The 19,136-nt window shown below is 54.6% G+C and overlaps 1 protein-coding gene across 20 annotated transcripts in view; it reads right to left on the bottom strand.

The window, feature by feature from the left end:
- ANKS1A (ankyrin repeat and sterile alpha motif domain containing 1A) overlaps positions 1-19,136 on the bottom strand; it is a 169,081-nt gene that overhangs the window by 18,843 nt on the left and 131,102 nt on the right. For 15 of the 20 annotated variants that reach the window (XM_086371250.1, XM_086371256.1, XM_086371253.1 and 12 more), the window contains 2 exons: positions 9,607-9,673; positions 4,584-4,690 (listed from right to left, as the gene is read on the bottom strand). In XM_086371250.1, the coding sequence (XP_086227376.1) occupies positions 4,584-4,690; positions 9,607-9,673 (174 nt within the window). Of the gene's footprint in view, positions 1-4,583; positions 4,691-5,258; positions 5,490-5,526; positions 5,651-5,742; positions 5,917-8,475; positions 9,674-15,751; positions 16,266-19,136 lie in introns of those variants that run through there. The other 5 variants (XM_086371263.1, XM_086371261.1, XM_086371262.1 and 2 more) reach the window with 5 other exon arrangements.

Here is a 19,136-nt window from a genome sequence, read left to right as displayed (position 1 = left end):
CTCCAATGACCCAGGTGAGGAAACTCTCCCTCTCGGGCCCTGCTACACACGGGGGCACAGCAACGGCCCCGCCCCAGAGCCGTCAGCTCCCCAAGCGCTGGCTGGAGAGATGGCGAGGCGGGGAGGCAGCCTGACAGCAGGGCAGGGAGAGGCAAAGGCAGGGATGTCAGAGGGGATGAGGAGCCACGGCAGGAGCCTGGGCGGAAACCCAAGGGCACAGCCTGGCTTCCGGGGTGAACAGTGAGGCTGATCCAGGGGTACAGCAAGAAGGGGGGCTCAAGGGTCTGGGAACCTGGCTGGGAAGCTTCACAGAAGCCAGTACAGAAGGAGCCCCTGGCCAAGTTCGTGCCTTGAGCACTCACAGGGGCTGGTCCTGCTCACCTGCCATCTCTCCCCTACATGTGGCACCAGCTGGCACCTCAGGAAAACATGGGCAGAGGGGAGAAATAAACCGACGGGAGGCGCACGAGGCTGCCCCAGCACTGCCCCGGAGAGGCACAGGCCTGCCTCTCAGCCTCTGTTTCCAGCCCAGCCTGAGCTGCTGCTGACTCCTTCCCGTTTTCCCCTTGTCTAAACTCCCAGCCTCGATCAGTTGCCACGTGCCATGGTGGATCAGCACTCCACCATGCTGTCCAGTGGGCATCTTGACTCCCCGGTGCCCTGCCTGGCAAAGCCATAACCACAGGATCCTGCCCCCTATACCCAGAACTCAGAGATCGTGGGGGCCCCCCAGAGAGTGGCTTTTGAGGCCCCTCAACATCAGGCCCAGCCCCCCTTGCTGCCCTCTCTGGGTCCTGCCCGTTTCTGCCCTCAAGCCAGCCTCACCACAGACAGTGGGGGCCTCTCCCTAGAGTCTTTCCAGCTCTTGCAGCCTCTACAAAACCCCCAGGATGGCACGGGGAATGTAGGGGTTCAAAGTCAGATAGCTCTGGGCGAGTGTCCCGGCTCTGCCACTTCCTGGCAGTGTCTCCACCCTCTGGGCCCAGGGCCCTGTTTGCGATTTGATGCACACCCGCCTCAGGGCTGGGCGCCAGCTCGGTGCCCGGCAGGCAGTGAACCCTGGGTGAGCGAGGCATCTCCTCCGTGCCCGGTACTTAGCACTCGTCGCTGTTACCAGTGCTGTGTGCGCGCGTTCTCCCAGCTAGACTCAAATTTGTTACGATGCCTACAGCATCTGCTTAGCTGATTTCAAAGCCGTTCCTTGTAGGAAACACAGAAAATCTATTTCACTCTCAAAAAGGAAACAAAGCCATAATCCCCCTGAGATAACGAACAGTAGAATACATTTTTGGCTTACTCGCTGCACTTCGATATGCTTTCTATTTTGAAAATTAAGATCATGTTGCACACGGATTTTTGTGTCTCAGCTTCTTCACTCAGCACTCCAAGGTGAATGTTCCTGCACGTCAGAGTCCTGAGAACCTTTCTAAATGTCCACCCGACCCCGCAGGAGGAGCGCCACCACTGACTCCATGACACTCCAGTGAGGGGACGTGAGGCCGAGTTCCAGATACCGGACCTGCACCAGCCCGCTTGAGCTGCACACTCGCCAACCACCGATTACCTTCTTTCCGTGCTGATTAAACACATTTCCTCCCTTCTCTAAAAAAGCCCATTTCCTGTGGACAAGATTTGTGGTGAGACAAATGGAACTGGCTACGATGCACGAGCCAGCGCGGTGGGCGGGCTGGCAGACGTGTGAGCCGGACTTCCCGCCCTGGCTCCCGGGTCGGGGTCAGCCCTGTCACCCTGGGGGTGCCTGGCAGCCCCTGCCCCTGCCCCCTGCGGGCAAGAAAGTGTGAATCAAGTTCAAACTGCAGCACTCACTTGTCCGGCTCAGGTCTCACATCACAGGAGGAGAAGCCAAGAGAAGCTTGGACAAGACAGGACCCAGGAGGCCGTGACGGAGGTCTTCCATTTGCTCACGGCCTAAGTGTGCTCTGCATGGCCCCCAAAAGTAAGCTTGGGCCCAGGGACAGAAGCCACAAGGAGACAGGTTTGGCTCAATATGAAGAAGGGTCTAAACCAGCCTGAGCGACGTAGAGCATGAAGGGGCTGTGCCTTTGCAAGGGGGAGGGCCCGTCACTGGGAACAGGGCAGAGGTCATCTGGAAGGACCTCGGGCACAGAGGGGACGATAAGACCACGTGGTGTTAAGGTCCCCTCTACCCTGAGAGGGAGCCAGGTGACTCTCACAAATGCCCTAGACTCCTCCCACAACTCAGAGGACCCCGTCACAGGGAGATTCCATAGCAGCCCTTGGTCTCAGACGTTCCTACTACATCTAGAGCCTGGCTGGCTTCCTGGGAGCCACTTGTGAATCTTGCAGAAGAGTCTCCAGAGCATTTCACAATGAAGAGAAACATTTACAACCTACTGAAAACCAAATCACACAGGGATAACGCCACCAGCTAACGCAGTGTAAGTTATACCATATGCAACGAGGGAATGTTTCTAAACAAAACACTCCCTTCTTACGTGTTCTCTTCCTCCCTTTTCTGGTTACGAAAACTTAATTAGCCTTGCAGCCCATCTGGCAACTTACATGCAATTACCCAGGATGCTGTGCATGGCCACTCAGGCCACTGAAGGCCTGAGAAGCCATGCGCTAGACTGAGGCGCAATCAGCCTTCCTGCCTGCCAGCCGCCCCTCCGGAACTGAGAGGACAGAGGGGAACGGCTCGCACCCAGGGCAGCAGGAGGAGCCTGGAAGGCCCTGGAAGAACTGAGCTGCGGGCCTCCCTCAATGAGCCCCTCCCCAAAGGGAACAGGTGTGTTCCGACAGAGGCCCCGCATCGTGCGTGGATGCCTGGGCCAGGGCCAGACTTCTTCCCCAGGTGCCTGCCCAGCTCCTTTCTGGTCAGAGTACAAGGAGGGGCAGAGAAGCAGTTTTAAAGGGGTTTTTATACTCAAGAAATGGGCACCTTAGCCTTTCCAGACCAGTAGGAGGAGGGGTGAGAAGTCAGGAGCTCAGCCTCTCAGATCCCCCAGCACAGGCAGGGGACACCCACAGCCACCCTTCCTCGCCCACCTGATGGCCAGTCTGAGGAAGGGCTGTGCTCAGAGGCACAAGGCCCCTCACCGGCCGGCACCAAGGGCGCGGTGCACTCACTCACTGGCTGAACACTCACCTCCGTTTTGGGTTTGCTGGCCTTCCCCAAGGAACCTGGTAAGTCAGGGATTAGGTTATAAGAACCATAAATATACTCAGTTCAAGTTAAAAAAAAAAAAAAGCTATTTAAAACCTAGTATTTTTAAAAGCTGAAAAATAACTGGCCTCAAGTTGGCTTGGGAAGGGTGGCTTGCAGCAGCCTTCGCTGTCTGCCCTGGGACACAGACAACCTGGTGGGGTGAGCTGTCCCAGTCAGGGTCCCCCGCGGTGCCTTGGGCCAGCTCCCTGGGTGGCCCACTACTTGGGAGGTGCCCAATGCCACCCCGTCAGTGAGAGCCCCACAGAGACCCACTCTGGACAGTAAAGGGCAGGGGGAGCCCTGGGTCCACTGACCACCACCCTCAATCACAGCGGCCGAGGGGGGCTGCGTGGTCAGGGATCTGCTTCAGGGAGCGGAGGCACCTCAGTGTCCACTCGGGACTGCACCCTGGAAATCGTGAGAGGCGGGACAGGCCCACCAGGAAGGAAGGAACCTCAAACCAGCTCCCAACACAGCACGGGCAAGAAGGCGACTTCAAGCATCTAAAAGGCACCACTCCCACTCCCCTTAGCCACCAGTGAGAAACAGGCCGTGTGCGTGGCAGCGAAGCAGGACCCTCAGACCCGGAGTGCCAGGCTCGTGTCCTACCCTCCCCAGTTCCCAGAGACGTGAGCGTGAGTAAGACAGTCCACTGCTCTAGGTCTGGAAAATGAAGATGGAGATGTGAGTGCACATCTCAGGGCTGCTGGGAGAGTCAGTGAGCACCTCCCCGCACCCAGAGTGCTAACAGGACGCGTCAGCTCTGTCCCCACCACTGCGCTCAACCTAGGGGAGGGCTTCCCGAGGAGATTCAGGCATGGGCACCCCGCCCACAGCTGCTTCTTGGACCTATACAGGGAGCACTGGGTCTGGACCCAGGGTCCGGGTGGGCCCCTGCTCCACAGAGAGGATACTTGGGTTTTTCTTTCTTTCTGAGCTGTTGTGCTTTGCAAGAAGAGAATGCAAAGTTACACCTCAGTAAAGCAGCCGATCCTTCCCACCCCCACTCAGCCTCCCATCTGCGCCACCCATGAGGCCACCAGCCCACTACCAGGCCTTCGTGCCAGAGACCTTCTGACTTCAGTGACCACAGGCTTGACAGTAAAGTTTTGGGGAACAAAGGGAGCTTCTGGCATCTGGCTGGGATCTGAGACCCGGGATCTGAGAGGGAGACAGGAGTGGACCAAGGGATGTGTCAGGGACACTGCTTCTCCGATGTGAACTTGCAAAGAGTCCTCCCGACAGGGTGTGCCCAGAGCAGTGCTGACAAAGCAGCGCCACCGCCGCGTCCAGCCGCGCGGCCCCTCTTCCTGGGACACAGGTCTACGTACAGTTTCCACCTCCAGCGGGGCCTGGGGTGCGGGAGCGGCCTCCCCCAGGGCTGGGCACTCACCAGGAAGCGGACATCGTCAAAGCCGTTGAGAAGCAGCCTGCTCTCATACTGCTGCAGCCCCACGGCCTCCAGCCACTCCCCGACGCTCTGTTCCAGCGGCCGCGCACCTGACGAGAGAGGAATCGGCAGACGCTTGAAAAGGGAGAAACCATTGAGGCGGTAGCAGCGGCACTCGGAGGAAGACAGATGGCACTGCCACACCATCGTCATTACCACGGAGCAGCCACACTCGGGACCGGAGGCAGGCGAGCGCCGGGCCCTCCTCCGCGGGTGGCGCAAGGGCACCGGGTGGCCGCCGCCCACTCCCACGCCCCCCGGGGTCTGGCGGCCCGGGGGGCCGGGGGAGCTGACCCCCTAGGCTCTCCGGGTCGGCGCTCGTCCGCCTGCACGCAGGAATTTCACAAAGTCCGTCCCCACGGGCCCCAGAAGGGGCGGGGGACGAGGGACCAGTCCCACGACCTTGCAGCCCAGGCCAGTCAGGGGCGAGCGCGCCTCTTCATGCAGCGGAGGGACACAGGCACAGCGAGGGCTCCGCGCCCGGCCCCGGGCAGCCAGCGCATGCAGCCCAAGCAGCAGGACCCCGGCCCGCGGAGAAAGGAGACTTTTACTTGTCTTCCCCCAGCAGTCCCGGAACAAGCAAACCATGGCCACCAGGCTTTCGTGCGCAGAGGCTCAGGGCGGCGCGGGCCGGGCGGGCACATGGGCGAGGGCTGGGGGCCGGGACCCCACTACACTCCGGCCGCCGGGAAGCGGGCCGTCTCCCGGGGCAGGTCGCTGTCCGCGGGGCTGCCTTCCCGGGCGGGGCTGGGCGGCGGGGGTTGGGCGTTCATCTTCCTCTTCCGACGGTGGCTGTTCCCGTGACTAGCCTGCTCGGGTGGAAAGCAGGCGGGCAGATCCAGTTCTCAGCTAAAGAAGACAAAACCCAGCTCAACAGAACAGAGAAACGCAGCGGTCCTCTGTCATCTGAGTGGCGCGAGCCTATTTCCCGGTCGGCGCTGCTCTGTCTCTGGCCGAGTGATAAAGGCAGCAGCTGTCTTCCCAGCGTCTCCGGGGCTTGCCTCCCTCCTCTGAGGATGAATATGAAAGGGAGGACCTCATTTGCTCTGCTCCTCGGTAGGACTGGGAGCCTGCCAGTGCAGGGGGAAAAAAGTTCAGCCCTTCCTGGAAGACCTTGGATGCTCTGAGCTGATCACCTTAACCCCATCTACTTCTCCGGTTCTCGTGGGCAAGAAGAGATGAAAGAAGGAAAAAGGAGAACCAACTACAAAAACATCACCTCCGGAGAAGTCTTGACGCGGTGAAAGTCATTCTGGTGTTCCCAGCACCTTCTGCCCTGTGGGCAGGCCAAGTGGCTTGGTTTAGGTAGGAGACCCTGGTGACCCACCGTCCCAGGCTCCCCCTCCTCTGTCCTCTGCAGAACAGATGGTGGTCAGGGCCCTGGCAGCCGGCCTCCCGATGCACGGTAGCAGCTCTGCGAGATGCTGAGTCTGGGGGCGGCCTGGGCCCCCCTGCCCCGGAGCGGGGCCATCTGCTCCAGGAACCTCGGCAGAGGGCCTCTGAGTGCCTGTGAAATCAAGTGTCCCCCGGCCGCTGATTCATTCCTGCTCGTAATCCCCTGGCCAGGCAGCCGTAGTCCCGCCTGCTGCTGGTGGCTGTGCGCGTGTCCAGAACCGCAGCAGAATGCTTTGTCTAAAGGCTCCTGGGCTCCACACTGCCTGCTGTCAGCTCTACAGTCCTTGCTCACTCTCGTTACGTCTGGCCCTCCCCCTCCTCCCCTCCCCTCCCCCACCCTTCCACGCTCAGGAAAATACATCAGGGATCGGACATCTCAGCAGAAGCTGCTGCTGCTGCTGCCACCAAGGGAGAAGGAGACAGCAGCAACCAGCACGGGAGCAAAAGGACGGATTCTCCCAACAGATCCTCCAGGATCAGCTGTTGGCCAATGTGTACATGTACGAAAGCCAGAGACGGCCGAACTTTACCTCCAGCTCCAGGGGCTGCAGACAGGTGATCAGGGAGAACAGAGAAGGAACGTCCTACAGTTTTGGCCGATAGTTTCTAGGACAGCCAGACAGGGGACAGAGGAGTGACACTCTCCTGAGGGCACAGCCTATAGGTGAAGTCACCCCCCGACCCCATCATTTCAGGAATGACTGTGCCTCTCTGCCAAGAAGATAAGCCACGAGGTATCACAAAAACAGGTGACACAATAAGGACAGGACAACAGAGTTCTCGGGTGAGTGCACCAATCAACTTAGGAAGTGACTTCTCTCCAGGCTGTGAGAACCCAGCAGGGAAGTGCCAGGCCCCCAGCAGGCTGGTGAAAATCAGGGGAGGAGGACACGGCCAGGGACTCCAAGGACAAGTGGAAACTGGGACCAAACCTCCAGTCCAGCTGCGGAGACCAAACCCGGGGACCACACGCCACCCTCTAAACGTGCTGCGAGATACCTGCCCCCAGCAGGCTGGCCCGCTGCTCTCCCGGGACACAGGGCTCCTGGAGCAGCCCACGTTCAACACCTACTCAACCACTGAAACAGCTGATGGCAGCAAAACAAAGTCAAGCGTTTTCTTTCACTGGCTGAACAGCACAGGCCCTTGGTGAAAGCTGCCAGAGTGGCCTGGGCCGGGGAAGGCCTGCCCTCCCTGGATTCCTGACAGCGGGACAAGCTGGCAAACAGGCCCGTCGGGATACAGGTCACCAGCTCTAGTGCCAGACACTCAGGGGCCCACAGCCCAAAATAAGAGTTAGATTCAAGCACCATCTTGGGGTCTCGGCTTTCAGGACACGATCCCCTGCAAAACCAGTCACAGCGGGCAACGCCCTGCTTAGCTAAGGGCTGCCTGCCTGCGAGTCTGCTCTTCCTCCTGGGACGGCGACCCCTGAGCCCTGGTCTCCTCTCCTAGATCCAGAAACCAAGGATGGTTTGGAATCTGACACTGATCATTCAAAATGAAGAATAAATCTGGTTAGGGCTTAGCTGAAGGCTGGTGCTCTCTGAGGTCCTGGGGAAAGTCCCCTCTGACACATCAGACAGAGGTTACGGGCAGACCAGAGCCCCACTCCACCCTTCACAGTCCGGCCACCCCACAGACACTGCAGGCTGGGACTCTGCAGTGCGGGTGGACGCACCCTCTGCTCAGGTAGCCACCTTTGTGTACTCACCCTCAACTTTCCTAAGCTGGGGTCTGGAGGATGCTACTCAGTGCTACTAAAAACACTGTGTGCTGGGAGCCAGAAACCTAGGTGGGTAGCCGGACCATCTCTCGCCATTCACGTGGGTTCATGGGGCGTGAGATTTGGAGGGTGGGGCACACAGGGCAAGGAAAGGGCTCACTGTCACCAAGTCTAAGAAGAAGGACTCTTCCAAACGAGTGTTTTCCAGAAGGGCTGTCGCGTCTCCCGATTAACCAAAGCCAAGAGGTAACGGCCTGCTTCTGCGCCAACCTCTCGAGCATACACAACTGATGTAAGCTCCTCAGACGCAGAGAGGCACAGGGAAGCGGAGACCAGCCTCAACTGAACTGACTGCAGCCAACCCATCCCCGCTGCCCCTAGAGAACAGTTTTGAAAATGGCCACAGTCTGTCTCGGTCCTAAACATTATCCCCAATAAACACTTGCTCCTGGCAAAGCCTGCAAACCACAATTAAGCTCCCTGGACTGTATCTATTAAAGTGCCATGAAACAGAGCCACAAACTCTTAGCCAGAAGAGCCACATGTGCAGACCTCTCGCATAATCCATGACTGGTAAAGATGGACCCAACCCAATCGGGCCTTCTCTGCTAGAGTCCAGGGAAACAGGGCTGCTGAACAGAAGGTGGCTCGAGGAACCCAGTGGGTTTCTCAGTATGAGGAAGTAATTGTTTCATGGACAGAAACAAGCACCGCTTCACCTCAAGTATTTGTATGTATTACTTAACTTTAACAAGTGAAAAGAGGTAAGTATGATTATCCAAATGTCGTCGATAGGAAACCGTGGGCTCACAGGGAGTGAGCACCTTGCCCTGGACACACGCACATGTAGAATCAGGCTTTGAGACAGGGCCGAGGCTCCCCACAAGGCCCGTGGCCTCAGCAGCAGCTTCCTCGCTGAGGTTCATGCTTGCCCCGTCGTCCACCGGACTTCCTGCCAAGGCCAGGGGCTCATGCGGGAACGGCCCATTCCACTCTGGGCTCACAGGGCAGTCTTGGAAACAGCCTCCCGACTGAACAAGGAAGCCGCCCCTTAAGTGCAGAGGGAGCCTTCCCTGATGACGGGAAGAGGCCAGCTCCTCAGCTTCTGTCCGCCCAGGTGCCCTGGTGGCAAGAGTGCCTTCAGAGGCTTAAGGGGAGGGTGTGAGAGGTGCTCTGAGAGGCACCGTAAGAATGTCACCTCATGAGCAAGCTGCGTAACCATAGTTCTATCACCAAGGAAAACAGCTCAGGTAGGGCCTCCCTAGTGCCTTTGTTTCAAACAAAGGCAGGCAGAGCTCACCTGCAGGGCTTTGAAATGAAAAGAATAACCCAAGTAACAGTGCTCTGAAGTGAACATGGTGAATAAATGGAAAAATGGAGAAACGGACACGAGGAGGGAACAGCAAATCTAGCCCTTCCAGGCGATCAGGTGAAGAGCCCACGCCAGGGCACTGCCACCGTCATGGGTCAGGAGGGCCCAAGCCACGTTCCCGGGGAGACGCAGAGCCGCCCGGGAGGCTGGGGCCAACTCAAGGAGCAGCCCCCGTGAGCCAACCAGAGAAAGCCCACGTTCAGGAAAATAACAGTGACAGTCGTTCCCTTTTTAAAACGGAGCTTCCTCACAGACAGCCTAAGATGCCTCTGTCCACTTTCCTCTCCTCTATGCCAAAGGAGTCATGGCTCCTAAAATCACAGCTGGGTGGGCGGTGTAGACGCGAGCGTGACGTGGTCTGGGCTGACCTCTCTCACCCCTAAACGTCTGTCCTCTGGGTCAGAGAAATGTCTGAGCCAGAAGGGAGCAAGAGGGCTGCGTCCAGAGGGGGAAATGGCTGTGTGGTACGGTACCTGAGATCCTCTGCTGTTCCTGAGAAAAGTCGATCCCTTCTCCAATAGAGCTCATGATCTTCTCAATCTGAGACAGAAGAGAAAGGAACAAGACAGGCTGTGAGGCTCAAGTCAGACACTGCCAGCTCACCAGCAGCGCGTGCAGGGACAGGCCTCCAGGACTTTTCCAGATGACGCCAAGGTCCAGCACTGACCTGCGAGGTTTCAGAGCTCACACAGGTCAAGAAAGGCTCTTCTCTGGCCCCTGCCCCCGAGGGTCTAAAGACGTGCTCTGAAGGGAGTGAGTGGGTAACAATCGGGGCTCAGCTGCTGGAAACGCCCAAATGCCTCCCTTCTGAGGCAATTTATACATCACTTCCCCCACCCTCCAGCCTTTCCAGACCCAGTGGAGACCGCGTGGAGGGTGTGAGAGAGGGCCAGGGCAGGCGCCCTCCACTGCTCCTGCTAGAATCTAAATTTCATGAGGACAGAGGCTGCGCCAGCTCTGTTCCGGGCTGTACCCACCGCACCTGGAGCAGGGCCTGGCAATTCGTAAGCACCTCATAGATAATTGGTACTGCGTGACCACCAGCTCTGAGGTGTGGGGACATTTTCTAGAGCTCAGACCAGCAGAGCCCTGGAAGGGGCATGTAACCCTAAACGGAGGAGCTTTTGCTCCCTGGAGGTGGGCAGTCCTGCACACAGCTCCACACTGGGGGAGAAGAGGGCAGACGCTTGTCCTTCCCCTGGACCACAGCACACAGAGCTGGTCTCTGAGTAGCCAGATGTCTCCAGCATCGCCCCTCCCCGCCATGTGGACCACCTGTCCCAGCCATCTGGCTTTGGTCACCCGGAGCTAGAGCCAAGCCCCCTGCTCCGGGAAACCTGGCCAGGGGCAGGACCAGGCGGGGGCAGGAGGAGGAGCCCCCCCCACCCCCATCCCCCCGCCCCCGCCCCCAGCGTAGTGTGATAATGAGCTCATTCACTGCTCTTTTTCTAAAGAAAGGAAAAAAAGACCTCCTGTACCAGGACGTGGATGCTTTTTCCTCTAAGTGCAAGTAAGGAGCCTTAGGTCTGACAGTCAGAAAAATAACAACTCTCCAGCCAGCCTCCAGCTGGCACACAAAGGCAGTACATTTGAGCCTGGCTGAACAACATGGGATAAACACCTCCTCTACCCGGCAGCCAGGGCACAGGAAGGTCTTCTCCTCCACCACAGAAATGCCTGCTGGCTCAGGCAGGCATGCAGTCCCCTGACTGTTTGTTAATGTACACATTAACTCCAGCCCCCAGCTCTGCAAAAGCAGAGGAAACACTTCTCGCTGGGGCGGCAAACCTCATCGACTGGGCAGCCCAGAGGCTGGCATGGGAAGCAGGTCTGCTGTGCCCCTCCAAGAGAAGGCCTCTCCCACTCAGCCCTCCCCAGAGCACCCCCTTCTCTGGCCCTGCCCATTTCAAGTGCATTTGGCTTAAGACCTGGCTCTCGGTAGATGCTCAATAAAAAGTTAGCTTGCTCCCCATTCCCCTTCTGTTGTCCACAGCGCTCTGATCTAGTAAAGTTTTAAAACATATTTTTACTTATTTTTGTACAGGTAATACTTTGCATGATTCAAAATTCAAAAGATGCAAAAGGTTATTCAGAGAAAGGCCTCTTTCTGACCGCTGTCTCCGAGCTGCCTATAGTTCTTCTCCCTGGAGGCAACCAGATAACCTGCTTCTCAAGCATCTCTTAGGTCTATTCGCAAGTAAGCAATTATGTGGATGTACTCCACACCACCCCCCAACTCTGACAGAGCTGTTCCAAGTGCGCTTCTCTGGATCTCGGTTTTTCCACTTAATAATAATAATTCCACATTTTGGAATTCTTGCCACAGCTCACAAAGAACACTTTTTTTGTTTTTTAAACGGAGGCGATATAGTCAGCCAGTGTTCACCTGTCTTTGAAGAGGGGGCATGCGTGTGGCATTCTCGATTGTCTCTCTTTCTAAACAGTACTACAATGAATACTGCTCCACATACACCTTTGAACCCAAGTACGTCCGTAAAGTAGTTCCTAGGTATTTCCTGAGACTTCTTCCAGACACAGAATCTGGAGTTAGCAGCAGGGAGCTCACAGGTCATACAATCCCGGCTCCCACACCACTTTAGTCTAACGGGACTGAAGACGTCCCAGGGAGGGGGCCCTGGCTAACTCTCCCAGTCAGTTTGCCCCATTTACAGAAAGCACCAAGTTATAGAACATTTGTCTTTCTACATATTTAAACTTTTTCCCTGATGTCACCTGCTCTTCCATAGAAAACGCTTTGGGATATGTGGAGACAGCTCTTGCCTTCCAGATAAACCGCTCTCCAATTCCCAGGCCACAAGGCCTGACCTGGCGTTTAATGACACACCGGTCATTACAGGGCAGAAGCCTCACACCTGAGCAAAGAGCAGGCACTCAACATAGATCCGCTGAGGTGGCTTCTGTTTCCTTTTCTGCATTTATAGGAGAAAAGTAGGCTGCTAAAGTGAGGAAACTTCCTTACAAGTAAGTGCATTTACTTGTTGGGTGTTGGGTCCTTATCTCTGGAATGGGCCTACCAGCCGGGATCCCTGAGGGGGTGAGTGTGGGAGGACCACCACAGCAAACACCAGGAGGGATGGAATCCAGAGTGTTCTATCTGCCCTTCTACCCACCAGGCCCGGCTCATGGTGAGAGGGGCAACTGACTGATGAAAAAAGCCCAGTGTCCACTTAGTTAATGCCAACAATGAAAAGCTATTTTCCCAAGGCCACACAGTCAGGGTGGGAAAAGCTCAAGTGGAAGGTGATTCCAAAGTGTCTTTTGAAATAAAGTCAAGTCACCTACATTATATATTTCATGATTATCATATAATCAATCACCTAACACCAAAGCCCCGACTGGCCTGTAGAGTCAGTGTCTCCTGGTTGCCCAGTTCATGACATTCTGCCAAAGTCCCTTTTGAAGTCAGGAAGAGCAGAGCTGGACACCTCTCTGCTCGGCTTCCTCCTGCAGGCCCCAGGGGTTGCCCTCAGGCAACCTGTAAGTGGCCAGGAAGAGTCCGGCCTTCCCAGCTGCTGGGTGCTTCGGTCCGCAGCAGGTGCACAGGGCGCTCTCAGGGCCATGCCATCCAACCTAGAAAGTGCGCTTTGTTTTCTGTGAACTGTGGCGGCTGAGGCCAGCTGCGAAGATTCTAGTTTACAGAGGATCTGAGAGTTCTCCCAACAACTTGCAGCCCAGGAGCCCTTCCAGCCTTGGTGGGAGCGCAGGGCGAGGAGGGAAGTGGCCATGACGTCCGTGCGGGCAGAGACTGGCACAGCTCTGCCCAGGCCCTCATCCCGGGCTGTGGAGGCTGGAGGAGCCGGATCTCATCACCTCCCCCTGCCACAGCCCCAGGGCCCCAGGACCAGCGAAGGGGGAATGTGGTCATTTCTGGACAAAGAGGAGCAGCCACAGAAGACAGACACTGCTCTGATCCTCACACCTGGGGGTAGTTTAACTATTTAGGCTTGAGTTAAACAATCTGATTAGGCTGTTTTCCCAGAAACATTCTGCACCTCGGGGGAATGTCGGGGGAAGAGGCTGGCAGAACAGAACGGAACAGTTCAACATTCTCTGGTTTTTTTTATTGCTTAGGATCCGTGACGTTTTTGGAGAGAGGTGGGAAATGGCCACACTTTAATAGTGCACTTCATGTCAACTCTATAAAGAGCTTGTATTTGTGTTTAGTAAAGCCTGAAAGTTATCACCATAATGGACTCATCTATTTTATAAAATGCTTGCAAATACTCCATTTTCAGCAAGTATTCAGGCTTTCTTTTTTTTCCTCCTACCTGGGCTGTATAAAAATATGTTCTCTGTATGGCTGAAAACAACCAAAACCACACACTAGGGACCCTGCTGCCAAGGCCCTCTCTCATCTGCTGGTTCAGAACACAGGACCCTGGTGCCCAAAGGCTGGCAACAGGAAGAGACACTCTATATACAGACAGGTTCACTCTCCCGTCACCATCACCTGGCTGCCGGGAGCAACTCAGATCACATCAGGCTTTTCCATGGACACTGGGAGTGAGGGGAGGGAGAAGACAAAGCCTTGGGGAAAAGTACTTCCTGGGCTTTGCTGGGTCTTCTGTGCCCCAGAGGTGAGTTGGGTACAGGCAGTCCAAGGAGGACCACAGCCTTGGGACAGCGAGGCTCCCTCCTAGGAGGTGGCACAGGTGAGAACCAAGGGCGATGTGCCTGGGCTCCAAGTGCAAAAACGTCGGGGGACCAGGAATCAGTCCGGTCATAAGATGAGCCTCACTGAGAGCAGGAAGGCAAAGGGATCACCTTGCTTCTACCTTTTGCGGCAAACAGGAACATAAAGGGAGGTGTTTCTGGAACTGAATTTGGCTCCTCATGTCAGACATGTCCCCCCAACCCCCACCCCCGTCTGTTGCCCAGTGAGCTGTCAGCTCCTGAGGACCCTCTCACGAGTGACAGCTCCTCAGGGCCCTCCCATGAGATGGAAAACACAGTCCCGCTGGGCCTGTACCACCAGGACTGGGGACGCTGTCTCCCTTTTGCTGCCCCGGAGACCGACTCCTTTATTGGCCTGGAGACACCCCACGCTTGCACTGTAACTTCCCCACTAGCTGTTTTACGGTGTGTCCCGGGGACCCGAGAGACCCAGTAAAGGTGAGGACCCTGGCTCAAGCTGTTTCTTCTAGAGGCCGCACGGCGCCTGCCCAGAGCTGGTACATGAAGGTGACAAACGAGTTACCACTTGTTAAACGCCCGGGCCAGCCTCGTCGCCTCACCAACACGGTAGGAGGGGAAGGGCACGTGACACTTCTGGACCTCAGTCTGGATTCTCTAACTCCCCTCCGCATTTTTATCTTTCTCCCACCTCCCTGGGTCTCTGGCACAGGGACCTCACACCCCACGACTACCAGCCGGCCCCTTCCCTCAACAGTCCTGCCCAGCCTAGCTCACTGCCAAGCGGACTTGCCACCCCATTTCTCAGGTGAGAACGCTGCAGCTCTGCCGGCGCCTACCCCATCCCCCACTGATGGCACCACTCTGAGGGGCCGATGCTGCTCTGTGTGTGAGGAACCAGGGCCAGACGCCCTCCTCAGGCCAGACGGCCCTGCTCAGACAGCGCCCCCCATTCCCAGGCGCACAGGCGGAGTCCTCGCCTCCCTGGAGGCCCAAGCCCCTGCCACCAAGTGACCGACGATGCCAGACTGGCTGTTCCACGGTGCGAGGTTCCCTGATGCCGCCGCCACCGCCTCCCAGCCCAGAGAGCACATAAGAATTCATCGCCATCTCTTTGTTTTCCGCCCTCAGCAGCAGATAGGGCTCCTCCGCCTAGAGCAGGCTTTGATTCCCCTCATTTGATAAAAGGTCACCGGCCAGGGTCTGAGTTATTTTTTCCCCTCTCCCCCCAGACTGAATCACACCAGGCCTTGGAAAGACAAGGATGGATTGAAGTAAATTATTTGTCCTGATTTTCTAACCTTGCCAACTGTGTTTAGTGGAGGGAGACAGGACTGGAGGGGGAGGGGAGCAGTGGCCAGCAGGGGATGAATACGTATCTGCAGCGGTGGGTGGGTGGGTGGGGGGGTTGTCCCTCCCCAGGCAGCTCCACGAACAATGAGTCACTTCTTCTCCACGGAGCACAGCCAGTCTCCAGCTCATGGTGGGGGGCTTTAGACCTTTGCCATATTTATAGTATTCCCATCTGAATCCCTTTTACATTGTCACCTTCCTTCTCAATCTCACTTTTCCTATGAGGCTGAGAGACCACAGAGCTGTTACGTCTCTGAAGTCCCTGTCCTTTGGTCTGGGACACAGGCTCAGATGAAAGCCTGTGTGTGTCTGCCCCAGGCTACACTTCCTGACCCCCGTCTAAGTCTCCAATTCCCTTTCCCCTCCTCATTTTTATCCTTTACACACCTCTTGGGAGGCTGATACCCACCGTGCTCCCCAAAGTATCGTGCACCCCACAACTACCAGCTGGCCCTTTCCTTGACCAACGCCCATGCCCCAGACTGGCCACTTGGCGGAAAGTAAAGGAGACTTGCCAAGTGACCTTCTCGTGCTAGGACAGCCTCCTCTACAAGGACTCTTTTACCTAAAAGCCCCAAGAAACTGCTGAAAGAAGAAAAAAGGTGGGAGACCTAGACTCCAATTAACTTTATTATTGCTACCACAGAACTCTGGGTTATGTGCCAAGTACGGGCTTTAATAAGTGGGACAAGACTCTAAAAGATTAATGAGGATTATGTATTTGGGTTCCTGTCCAATTTATGCAATCTACTTTCTATCAGGAGTAGGCTGGTTTGGGGGAGGAGGAAGCCGCTCAGAGAGGTGCAGTTCTCTCAAACACTGGGAAATCTGTCTCTTGGTCCTTCTTTGGTTTTTCTTTTACCACCAGCAACCTTCCCTTGTTGGTCCTGCTCTTCCAGAGCTTGAATTCCACTGCAGTGCGCTGCACTGTGTGTCTGGCTACGGACTAAAGTGGCCCAAAGCAAACACCCCAGGCGCCCACTCAGGATTGATTTCCTCAGCACTGTGGCCAGGGAGAGAAAGGGGTTCTTCTATATCCATCAGCTCCTCAGACTCTGCAGGGGAACACTTGCCGTGTAATATCAAAGGAGACGAATGTGGAATTTTGAGCACCAAATTATATACACTGAAGAAGTTAAAAAAAGAAAAAATTACATATACTTAACACAAATACACTACCAACATCCATCAGATGCCCTGAGGCTTCCTACAGTCTGCCACTCCCAGTCATCTCTGTGAAACAGAAGTTGGATGAAGCTGATAGAGTCCCCCAAATTCATTTTAAATCACTAGGTAAAATCTTTCAGATAAGCCTTATACAAAAGAACACACATTGCACTGATTCCATTTATATAATGTTCCAGAAAAGGCAGACGAACATCCAACATTAGGAAGAATAGTTGCTGGTGGGGTAGGAAAGGGTAAAGATTGACTGGGCAGGGACATGGGGAACTTCCTGGGGTGATGGTAATATCCCATATCTTGATAGAATTTGGGTCATACAAATGTATGTATTTATCAAAATTCAGGGAAAGGTGGACTCATGGTTTAAGTCTTTCATTTGCAGTAACCTCCCCTCAAATTGATAAACAAGTACCAAACTCTACATAATGACATACCTGTTAAAATGTTTAGTGATGACATGTACTGATGTCTGCAAGTTATTTTGAAATGCATCACAATGTAACATCTATTTTTCAGTGGTCTGAGGGCTTAACAGATATGAGATAAAGCAAGAACAGCAAAATCTAATTGCAATCTAGGCTGTAGGTGGTGAATATACAGGCATTCACTCACTGTTCAAAAGTCTCTTTCAAGTTTTTTGTATGTTAGAAGTTTTTCAGAATAAAATACTGGGATAAAGATCTCTTTCAGGATCAAATCTTTTAGAGAATAAAAAATGGTAAGACCAACGCTGGTCTGAGTTTCCTCATTTGTAATGAGCTCTGCTCAACATGCTAATGAGCAGAAACATGCCCAACAGGCAAAGGAAACAAAGAGAAAGGAATGTGGGAACTCCGACTGACTTCACCATTATTCTGAGTCACAAAGCTTCAGGGTGGCGTTCTCTCTTCTGGAACTCAGGCTAACCCCAGACTTGCCGGACTGAAAACTCAATTATCAGTGTTCCCAGGGATGAACAGGCCCTGGGAAACTGGTTCTTATTAATCAGACTCAAAAGACACTGATCCCTCCTTTGGTGGGCTGCTTTAGCACGATAAGCAGCACGTTAGGATACTTGGCTAGTATCCTCTACTGCCCGAAATCAATCAAATGGGATCAAAGCCATCCTCAGAATACTGCACAGGCAAGAAGTGTGGACCATGCCAAGAGCGTCCCCTGTCTTGTAAGGCACAGTCTTCACCACTGGCCCACCAGGGAAGTCCCCTCCCAATTTAATGATGAGGAAACCAAACATCAGAAAAGTTAAATAACTTTTAGCTTAAAGAACATGATCACAGAGCTAGAAATATGTGGCCAGTGCCTGATTATCTTTCTAATTCAACTTATTTAGGGCCTAACTTCTACTCTAGGAAAACTCAAGAGTACAATTTTAAATACGTGGGACTGAGGACACTGGAACAAGAAACCTGAGTTCAAAATCCACTTAAGGGATTTCCCTGGTCCAGTGGTTAAGATTCTGTGCCCCCGCTGCAAACAGTATGGGTTCAATCCCTGGTCAGGGATCTAGGATCCCCTATGCTGCGCAGTGAAGCCCCCCAAAAAATCCACTTATTTAGTTGTGGAATCTTGGATAAGTCATTTAACATTTCTTTCAATTTCTCTTTCTATAAAATGTGAACAAAAAAATTCATCATTCAGGCAATCACCGTTACAGGCAAATTACTTGACTTCTCATCCTTACCCTTGTGGCTCAGCTGGCAAAGAATCCGCCTGTAAGGCGGGAGACCTGGGTTCGATCTCTGTGTTGGAAAGATCCCCTGGAAAAGGGAACGGCTACCCACTCCAGTATTCTGGCCTGGAGAATTCTGTGGACTGTTCAGTCCATGGGGCTGCAAAGAGTCAGACACGACTGAGCGCCTTTCACTTTCACTTTCTTTCACTTTCTCATTCTTAAGCCTCAGTTTTCACAAAGGCAAGATGGAGACCTCAACATAAGGCTGCTGTCAAGATCTGAGACAGCACATGAGGAGTCTTAGAGAAGTGTTTGGTTCCCAAACAGAGCTGCAATGCGGAGTTAACTTACTGAGACACGAGTCTGAGCAAGCTCTGCACCGCCTGAAAGACGTGGGCTTCCCTGGATGACATCACCCTGGGAGGAAAGACAAGGTTCTCTCGGCTGCAAGCACAGGGGGAGAGACCTGCTCCTTCTCCAGAGGCAGTGTTTGTCTACCCCGGCTCCGGGGAGACTCGGGGCCTGCCATGTCCTGGGGCCCCGGCAGGAGGTACTAAAGTGCCTTCTTAAATTAAGTCCTTGGAAAAATAGGGTTGAGCCTAAGAGCCATTTAGCTTTCGCTCTGTAACCCACTTGAGCAGATGTCAGCCTCCCTCACGCAGAGAAACATCTGCAGTCCTTGTGAAACCACAGAGGCTGGTGGAGTGTCCATGCGGGCCCTTCCTCACCCGCTTCAGCTTACAGAGCTTAGATGGTGTGTGCACATGTGAGTCACAGTCATCTGGTTCCAGAGGAAACAGAATTCCACCTAAAAACAAGTTAATCAAAACCCAGATTCCTTTGTTTAAAAAAAAAAAACGACTGACCAGCGGGAAAGGGGTTCTTTCTTCTGGCAGAAACTGTTGGAACATGCTGTGTGAACAATAGCTCACATCCTGGACACTCAGCTGGAGGCTGCTTCTCCATTCAGGACAAAATGTTTCATGTGAGGGAGGTGACGCCTTTCTACCAGGCAAGAGACAGAGGACCAGGGACAGTACTCAGCAGAGGAGAGCGAGGAGAGGGAGAAGAGGGAGAAGGCCTAGAGGCACCAACCCCTCACCTCAGAGAAATCTGGGGAAATAGGTGGACGAGGGAAAA

This window comes from Bos grunniens, chromosome 23 (assembly GCF_055505025.1).
Source record: "Bos grunniens cultivar Pamir isolate PY7600 chromosome 23, Bosgru_T2T1.0, whole genome shotgun sequence".
NCBI lineage: Eukaryota > Metazoa > Chordata > Mammalia > Artiodactyla > Bovidae > Bos > Bos grunniens.
The sequence above is the reverse complement of the archived record's forward strand: the minus strand, read 5'-3'. Positions and strand labels throughout refer to the sequence as shown.